The 10,419-nt window shown below is 32.1% G+C and overlaps 1 protein-coding gene across 1 annotated transcript; it reads right to left on the reverse strand.

Moving 5' to 3' along the window:
* Positions 1–5,075: 5,075 nt before the first annotated feature.
* Positions 5,076–9,355, reverse strand: LOC133669167 (putative 12-oxophytodienoate reductase 11). The gene is made up of 5 exons (XM_062089213.1): positions 9,028–9,355; positions 8,096–8,236; positions 7,852–7,982; positions 6,368–6,544; positions 5,076–5,840 (listed from the first exon to the last, which is right to left on the reverse strand). Exons 1-5 carry the CDS (start codon positions 9,129–9,131, stop codon positions 5,248–5,250), a joined length of 1,146 nt encoding a protein of 381 aa, XP_061945197.1. The 5' UTR covers positions 9,132–9,355; the 3' UTR covers positions 5,076–5,247.
* Between the last annotated feature and the right edge of the window lie 1,064 nt (positions 9,356–10,419).

The raw sequence follows: 10,419 nt of genomic DNA on the forward strand, positions 1-10,419 counted from the left end.
TAGGCTTAGTTTTCTCTCAAGATTATTGAACCCTAGTTTCTTTGTCTTTTTAGTTTTGGCTTTATAGTTTCTTTGTGTTTTTTATTTTGGCTTTAAATTTTACTTGATTTCTTTATTCTGGACTTATAATTTCTTTATGTTCTTGATTTTAGCTTTATTTTAAATTTCTAGTTTGTGATTTCATTTATAAAAAGGTTATCTATTAAACTAGTATTCTACCAAAATATATATAAATAAAAAGGTAGAAAAGTTATATGTTATTTAGTTTCTGCTAGAAATTACCAAAAAATAAAGAAATTGTAAATCATAACTATGAAAAATCAGTTTGTTGTCAGGATTGTGGAATTGAGATTGGTTTGAATTGAAAGTTCCAAGTTGATTTTCAAGTTGATTGAATCTATATTTATTTCAAGTTTTTAAGTTCTTTTCAATTGACAATCAATTTATTTGGTCTGCTTCTAAATTGAATTCGTGTTGTTATTGAATTCAGTTTTTGTTATTTATTTAGGTTTGTTTGTTGAGTTTTTCTTATTCCTAGTTTTCTTAATGTTTTCTTCATTGTTGTGTTTTTTTTAATCCATTGGTAGAACATTATAATCTTTTTTTTTTTTAGTTCCTTATAAAACTGAAGAGGGGTAAAAGGTAAAAAGAATGAGAAAATTATTGTGAAAACCAAAATTACAAGTGAAACCTAAGTGGAATAACACATCTTTAAAAGTAAAAATTAATGGAGTATGCGAGGATTATTTAGTAGCATAATGTTTTAGATTTGATGATGTCTTCCAAATACGAATCATCACCTAGGGAGAAGAATGATAACACTTTTTTTGTTTTAAAGGTCATGCAATAATAGATGAGTTTATTAATGAGAATGAGAATGACAATTTATATGAATTTGATATGGCTTTATTCAACCAATAAGGTAAAATTCAACAACATTGTGTTTTTGTGATAAGAGATTTTGGCATCATAGAGATTTCAATCATAAAGGATTTATGAGAGATATTGAGTTTCGTGATGGTTTGAACAAAAATCATGAGAGTATTAGGAAGAAGATTCCTACTTTCCAATAAATGAATGATCTAGAAGCTTGCTTAAAGTGGAAAAAGAAAGTAAAGTTGATTCTTTATTGTCATGACTATTCAGAGGAGAAAAAGATAAAATTAGTTGTGATTGATTTTACTAATTATGCTATTATTTGGTGGGATAAGCTTGTTTTGAGTAGGAAAAAAAATCATGAGAGGTCTATTGATACTTGGGATGAGATGAAAGCAATCATGAGGAGGAAATTTATTCCTAGTCACTATTATTGGGATTTGTATAAGAAATTACAAAACTGAACTTAAAATTCTAAAACTATAAAGAACTACCATAAAGAGATAGAGGTAGCTATGATTTGGAAGAATATAAAAGAGGATGAAGAAGCTACAATGACTAGATTCTAGAATCGTTTGAACCATAAGATAGTGGATATTATAGAGTTATAACACTACATAGAGTTAGAAGACATTATGTATATGGCTACAAAGATGGAATAAAAACTCAAAAGAAAGAGCAATTCATGACAATTAAAAAAATTCAGGTTATTTTTCATTATAAAAGCCGAATTAGAAGAAAAAAAAGAGTTATCCAAACTAAGCTGACTATTAGTAGTAAAACCGAAGCACCTAAGGGCAAGAAAGAAGTCTACGCTAATATTAGAGGTAAATCTCATTCATAACCACCATGTAATCGTGATATTAAATATTTATGTTGTTTAGAAATATGTCACATAACTTCTTAATGTCTAAATAAAATAGTTATGATCTTGCGTGACCATAAAGGGTGGAAACTAAAAGTGATAGCGATGATGAGAAAATGTTTTCACTTAAGGATATTAGTGAGGATGAGGTAAAGTATTTGGTTTGGGGTGAGTCACTTGTGGTTAGGAGTGCATTGAATGTTCAAGTAAAAAAAAATATGATTTAGAGCAAAAAAAAGAGAATATTTTCCATACAAAATACCATATCAGTAATAAGATATGCAATATGATTATAGATGGAGAAAGTTATGCTAATGTAGCTAGCATTACTTTTATGAAAAGTTAAATTTGCCAACTATATAACATCGTAGACTATATAAGTTGCAATAATTGAATGAGTGTGGGGTAGTGAAGTGAATAAATAAATATTAGTATTTTTCTCAATTGGAAGGTATAATGATGAGGTATTGTATTATGTTCTTATGCATATGAGTCACATATTATTAGGTAAGCCATAGTAGTTTGATAAGAAGGTTATTGATGATGGGTACGTATTTATTTGTAAAATATGGAAAATCCGCCACCCTTGTACCCTTAACTTCAAGATAAGTATACAAAGAACAATTGAAATTAAAAAGAGAGAGTGAGGTCAAGAGGACTGAAATGAGAGTTTCAACCAAGGATAGTAAAAAACAATAATTAGTCGGAAACAATAATTGGTCGAAGTGATAAGAGGGGAGAAAACAAAAGGTGGCTAAGAAGAGTGGAAAAAAAGTGGTGAAATGAGAGAAAAAAGAGAACAACCATAAAAGAAGAAAGGAAATAATAGTTTTGAGGGAAAAACAAAGAGGCAAATAAGTTTTTATACAAAAGATAGCGATATTAAAAGTGCATTTTATATTAATCAGCCTATGTTTGTATTTTGTGAAAAGAGACATGTTTTAACACTAATGATATTGATCATTCTCTTCTTAATGTTGATGTTTCTTTATTACGTGAATATTAAAATGTATTCCCCAATGATGTTCTTAGTGGTTTACTACAATTAAGAGAAATAAAACATCAAATTGATATCATTTTTAAAGCTACAATTCTCAATCAATCAGCCTATATAAGTAATTCAAATGAGCTTCAAAGGCAAGTAGATGAGCTGATAGCTAACGGGTACTTAAGGGAGAGTATGAGACCATTTATGGTACCGGTGTTTCTTGTGCAAAAAAAAATTATGTCTTGGAGGATGTGTGTAGATTGTGAGGATGTGAACAATATTACGATAAAGTATAGATATCTAATTCTTAGAATATATGACATGTTAGATAAATTGCATTGTTCATGTATCCTCATTAAAATTAATTTGAAAAGTGGTTATCATCAAATTAAAATAAAAAAAAATTATGAATGAAAAACTACTTTTAAAACTAAACATGGTCTATATGAATGGTTGGTTATGTTGTTTGGTCTCACTAATGCACTGAGCATGTTTATGAGATTGATGAATCATTTACTGCATGTATTTATAGGCAAATTTATGGTAGTCTATTTTGATGATATCTTGGTTCACAAAGAAGAGTACTTTTTGCATGGATATAGATTTTTTTTTTCTTAGCTATATTATTAGTGCAAGGTATAAAAATGGTGAAGAAATTCTATAAGAGTGTACGAAAAACAAATAAAGAAAAAGAATGAATAATATGTATATAAGTCGAACAAAGGTCGTAGGTAAGTTATTTTTTAACCTGATGATGAGGTTTGAATGATTATAAAGAAGTATTTTCATGTCACAGGAGATCTAAGTTGTATCCTAGATGGAATGGTTCATTTCAAGTTCTTGAACAGGTCAACAATAACACATATAAGTTTAATTTTCCAAGTTAGTATAATATTAATATTACATTCAATGTTTATGTTCTTTGTATTTATATAGGTGACGATTCAAAATCAAATCCTTTAAAATAAAGAGTAAATCATAAGAATCAACAAGCAACACTACATGATCCATTGCATGTGTTGATTAAAGTAATTATAATTATAATAGCCATAAAGATCAAAGATGCATTCAATAGGCTAATTCAAGAGCAAGCTTATAGAATTACTTCTAAGGTAGTGCCAAGCATGAATTTAAGTTTAAGGAAGGATCAAGCCTTCATTAATGTGATCCAAGAAAGAGATGGTTTTGTTTAACATGTAATAGAGTTTGACTACAAAACTTTAAAGGATTTTTCTTTCTTATAAAGTTAAAATTTCATAATGATCAAACATCAAAAAAAATATTCAATAAGGTTCAAAAATTACTATGTGGATTGGACTTTATTTATTGAGACTTGTACTTTATTATTTTATTTTAAAGTACTTTTAAACTAGTTTATATTTGGATTTTAACTTCATCTTAAATTATAGCAGTTTATTTTGTTGAACTATAAATACTTTCTTTGGTTTATAACTTGCTATAACTTATTGATTTTCAAAATATTATTGGAGAATATTTCTTTTGCTCTTGGTTTTTTATTAAAGTATTCAGAACTTATCATATATTTTTTTTTTTGTGGCGTTCAACATTTATAACTTTGTTTTTTTATTCAGGTAATCACTAATCGGGTATCATCAAATCTAATTTTGGTCTTTTTGGGTTAGGACCCAATCTTGATTATGGAGTCTTGAGTTATTACTAATGGTGAAGAAATTACCATTGTTGGTCAAAGTTCATGCATGTCTTTGCCTGAGTTACAGGCTAACAAAGTTGGGTACTTACATGTTTTTATTTCTTGCAGGTTTTTAGCTGGTTTGGGTAAGGGTTCTTGTAGCGATTACGAGGCTGGAAAAAAAAAAAGTAATTCATGTTTTTATTTCTTGCAGGTTTTTAGCTGGTTTGTTGGTCTTTCAATTCCTTCAATCATGACCAATTTCACTCTTTTTCCCCATTTCTCTTCAATTAAACATTTAATTGCATGTCCAAATTATTTTCTGACCAGGAATAACTTAAATTATTGCCTGATTGTAATCCAAACTATATTTTATTCTCAAAACCTATCTTCGAAGATTTTTCTCTAAAAATGGTTTTCTTAATATTTGAATTTTTTTCTTTGAAAATGATTTTGAAGACTATTTGTTTAATAAGTATTATTTAAATTATTTTTTAATTTTTAATCCATTATTTGTTTCTTTTCCCTATTATGCATGCGGTTGATTGTAAATGTAATGCAAAATATGTATGAAATATGTACACACATTCCTCGCATAACTTGCAGAAAACTGATTTCTCTTCAGCCAGTTGGCCTGAATGCAGTACTGCCCACTCAAATGCGTTGGACTGTGTCTGCTTAAAGTTACAAGAAGAGACTCCAAATTATGCATATTCACTTAACAAGTAGGACAAATGTCCTTAGATTTCACCAAGGAGCTTAAATATAATTGTTATTGTAAAGCAGTCAAGCAGCTTAAATATAATGCAAATATCAAATTTTGTAATGATTGAGCAATTTAAGATCCAATTCTAATCTGCGAGAGAACTAAGCAGTGGATTCAAGAAAGGGATAATCAGTATAACCAATGACAGGATCTGTTGTATAGAATGTGCGGCGATCGTACTTGTTTAGTGGTGCATCAAGCTCAAATCTTCTCGGCAAATCTGGATTGGCCAAGAACACACGGCCATAAGCAACAAGATCTGAATAGTTCTCTGCAACAGCTTTGTTTCCTTCTTCCCTATCATAGCCTCCAGCAACAATGAAAGTGCCATTGAAAGCCTTTCTCATGGGTAGAAGACTGTGCGGGGATTCAACTCTTTCCCCCACCGTCTTCATTCTTGGCTCAACCATATGGCAGAAGAGAATCCCATATTTATTCAAGGATTCAACCATATACAGACCCAAAGCTCCTGGATTTGAGTCTCCTGCTTGTCCGTAATTTGCATAGGGAGACAGTCTTATTCCAACTCTATCAGCTCCTATCTCATCGACTACAGCTCCAACCACTTCTAAGGCAAATCGGCAGCGGTTCTCTAGAGATCCACCATATTGGTCAGTTCGATCGTTAACTTGATCCTTCATGAACTGGTCAATTAAGTAGCCATGAGCCCCATGGATCTCAACTCCATCAAAACCTAAAAAGCCAGATTGTTTATCATGTTACCAAAGAATTCAAATAACCACTTTGAATACAAACGTTTAAAATCCTGAAACTTGAATAAGAAGAAGAAAGATTGATTTGAACCAGTATCAAATTTATATGACCAGGAGATGGATGATTCATGATCAATTCCAGATTTCTAAGAAGCAATAAAGTGGTGGTTTTCAAATGAAGCAGCTTGGCTAGAAACAGGGCAATTGCTTACACTTGTTACTTTCCCCAAACAGGGCAAACATTCATTTTTAAATGGTTCTCAAACACAGCGAGATGTATTATGATGAAATAGCAATCCTTAATTGCACAAAAATATGAACTGCAGTATTCTTTTATTTTCATCTTCTTGTTTTTTATTCTCTTGTTCATAGAACTACTTCTGCAAGTTTTCTAACTGAATTTCTCAATTGAAAAGCCTAGAGAGTTAAGTATTCTTATATGATTTATCTTGTAGAAAGTAAAGATAAATTTCACATTCTGCCTTCCACTTTGGAAAATAAAGCATACCAGCTTCCATAGCATTCCTTGCAGCAATTCTAAAGTCATTGACAACATGAGGAATTTCGTCTGTTCTTAGTCGCCTTGGAGTGGTGAACTCTACAGCATCAATTCCATTAGCTCGAAGTTGAGGGGCTAGTGGCTTGTCTGTGCATGAGATTGGAGCTTGCCCATTTGGCTGGAAATCTGTATAGGCAAATAATAGAGGCTAAAAAAAATCACATCAAATAGAAGCTTTCATGAAAAGATGATTCAATCACACAAATTGATGAACAGAATTAGAAACAATGAGAAACAAAAAAAAAAACTAGGTGATGACCTTCATAGATACTTTGAACAGAACATTCCTTCGTAAAAAACCAGGAAAAAATCTTCAAAAAAAAGTAGAATACTGATGACCCTATGCTCATTCTGCAAAACCTAAACTGTGGACCCCTCCAGAACAAATTGCATAGTGAGTTTCTTGCAGAGGTAAATATGGCCCTTGAGAAAGTTGAAAGGTTCAATATAAGTGACACAGCCTAAAATACAAGCTAAATAACACTATTTATACTAGTAAAAACATCCTAAATAAAGTTGAAAAAATAATAAAAGAGTTCTAAACCAAATAGAAAAAAATAATAAAAGAGTTCTAAACCAAATAGAAAAAAGAATCTTAAATCTATTAAGAAAATATTGCAAATCTTGAACAGTAACTTTTGGGCCTTATCTAAAAACTTTCATGATCTCTAATTGCTATGAAATTTTAATTCTTTAGGAAACAAGCTCTCTAGAATTGCCTAACAAAATTTCAGCATGATCCAACGGTTGGATCAAAAGTTATATTTATTAATATAAGACTACACTTTTGAGGAAAATCTCCTGCATCATATAAGCTTAATGCTTTTGACTAACACACACAGTGATAACATGCTGCTTTTAGTGAATTCAACAGCAGTAGAACTAGAATTTAACTATGTATTCCAATTTAACTCTCTTCAAACAAAGCAATTTCTGTCAACTCAAGTAAGAAAAAAGTTGGACGCATCACCATTACAAAAGAACCAGACACACTGGCTGAGGCTGAACCAATGGTAGAAGCCTTCTCATGTCAAGTTCATCCAAAGGTAACAAAACCATAACTATAACTCAAATATCTCAGCAGCATCTATAACAGTAATTAACAAGAATGACATCCATGGTTTCATTTACCCTTTATCTACACAAGTGGTCTATCTAAATAGGAAGCCTTAACAGCCTGGTCCATTTCAACATGCAAAGGTTGGATCATGGCATCCTGGCATCCACTTTGAACCAAACTCATGAGCCCTTTATTCGAGCCAGAGAGGGGGATTTACTTAGGAGCATTGCATCAATCATGAAAAGTTTTGAAAAGGGAAAATAAATGCTCTGCTTGAGAGGCATATTTTGGATTCAAATTCTTTTCAACTCAATGCAAGCTCAGGTTATTCTGGATAGAAGATAATCCATATGGGAGATTCAATTCAACTCACCTCGATTTGAAACCCTTCCAACATGCCAAATTTGACAAAAGAATATGCCACCTTTGGCATGAACAGCATCTACAATGGGTTTCCATGCCTCAACTTGCTCTTTAGTCCAAATACCAGGAGTATTTGGATACCTGTAATTTAACAAGAAATCATAAGTTCAAATCAAAATATCATTGAAATTATGAAACATAAAAATAGATAGATAGATAGGCTACTGACGATAAAAAATAAAAATAAAAAATACCCTTGAGCTGTGTCAGAAACTCCGGTAGCTTCAGCTATGAGAAGACCTCCTTCGGTGGTTCTCTGAGAATAATACAAGATTGCATGCGGCTGGGGAACATTGTTATATGATCTCTGTCTAGTCAATGGTGCCAGTACTATTCTGCAAATGGACAGCAGATCATAAATTAATTTTACCAAGCTTCACTGGTAAATTCATTCATCTATTTACACATTGAAAACATATCAAAACTTAATTTTTATTTCTCAATAACACATTTTAAATTGAAAAAAAAAAAAAGCAACAACGTTGAAAATAGACATATCTTGAATCTGACGATTTATTGCTCAAAAGAAGTGTTCAAACAGGAAAAGAAAAATGCCAACTGGGGTTTTCTACAAACACCTGTTCCTTGTAGATTTTTTGTCCATTCAAGCTAAAAAGGAAAAGAAAATGCAAAGTTTTTCCAATAAAAACTCAATTAGAACCAAAATTTGAACCCCACCAACAACATGGCATCATCACATCATACCATGTCAAACAAAGTGAACAAAAATGGAAAAAAAGACGTGAACCTTTCTGTTTGGAATGGAATAATTAAAAAGGAATCATACCAGGGAGGAGGAGGAGGAAGGAAGCGAAGAAAATGTGAAAATTCAAATCACAACAACAAAGGAAAGGAGACTAAAGAATGCATAAAAGAGAGCCAGGCTCAACCTAAACAAACCATAAGAGATAATTCATTCAAAATACATCATATAAAATAATTTGATACTACTCTTTGTATAGCCTTCGACAGTTCTCATCACATAAAAACTAAACAAGTGATTTAGGAAAGGTAAATGCTAAAAGAAAGGTGAATCATATAAATCATAAATGACAAAAATTCAAGAACATAAATTGTGGAAATTAAAAAAAAAAAATTAAGAGTGTGGTATACTATACACACGTACCTATGAGAAAGATTGAACTTTCCCATTTCGTAAGGGGTGAGAAGAGGAGCAGCCACTGCATGATTGTTGGACTTCTCTTCTTCTTGATGCATTTTGGTTTCCATATCCGGTGTCAGCTACGCCTTAGACTACTGTTTAAACAAGAATCAGAAAATTGAAGGAGTGAATGATTTGTTGATGAACACCTCTATTGATAGAGTTGATATTTGTAGTCCCAAAGTCTCAAAATATGACAAGAAGGTGGTTCCGCCTGGGTATTTGTACGTGGCATCATTCGTGACGTCTAGAAAAGGATTTTTACGGGAGTGCAGTGGGTGGCGGTGGCTGTTTTGTTAGATGTGTTTTATTTAAAAATATATTAAAAAAAAAAAAGGAACATGGTTTCCAATTTGGCTTCCACCAGATATGTTTTTGTTCGGTTACATTTTAAACGTGCGCCTGGCAGCTGGACCCGCCAAACCTCTTCTCTTTTCTTTTTTTAGCCTCCATAATAGCGGCTGGATTCTGGATAAGCACGGGTTTGTCAATCAATTTTCACAAAAACACATCTAATATTATAAAACATTTTATAAATCACTTATTAATCTCAAAAATACTCTAAAATAAGTCTAAAACATAAAATCAACCGAATTAAAATAATCAAATTGAATTCATTCACGTAAGTGAGTTTCTCTCTTCTTCTTTTTTTTAGATATAAGGATTAAAAATAAATAAAATAAATTATATATATAGTATTCAATATCTAGCAATGTCTTTTTTCTGGTGAGGGTAGCATCAAAATTAATGACAGGAAAAAAAAAACAGAGAATTGTTCATTTGTTAAGCTGGACAAAATGCACCGAAAGAAAAAACAACGAATCTTGTTGATCAAGATTTGTTGATCAAGAAAAAACACACGAGGCTTGCAGCTCAGTGGTCATGGCAGGCTTCGCCTTGCCTATGCGTCCTGAGTTCGAGTCCTCGAGTGTACCCGCACTTGAGGGTTTAGCTGTTGTGGTCAATTCGTGTGACTTGTTCCGTCCCCGTCCCGGGTTCGACCCTCTATGTGTACGTCTGTCACCCCCGCGGTGCCTTACATGCTCCTGGGCTTGCAGGATGTCCAGCGGGCCGTGGGGAATAGTCATGGTGCGCGTAAGCTGGCCCGAACACCTCACGTAAATCAAAAAAAAAAAAAAAAAGATTTGAGATGATGTGATGTTTGCAATCCAGATTCTTCCAGGACACACCCACCTTCATGGACGTGGCTCTGAATCTTGTAGTTCAAACATTAATTTATTTGATTATATCCATGATCTCGTCTAGCTCATTGGATCGCAGTTTAATGTTAGATACTCCTCCATTTGTTATAAACTAGTTTTTAAAAAATTATTTTTAAAAAAAAATTATGTTTGT

Source organism: Populus nigra, chromosome 12 (assembly GCF_951802175.1).
Source record: "Populus nigra chromosome 12, ddPopNigr1.1, whole genome shotgun sequence".
In the NCBI taxonomy this organism is placed as follows: Eukaryota; Viridiplantae; Streptophyta; class Magnoliopsida; order Malpighiales; family Salicaceae; genus Populus; species Populus nigra.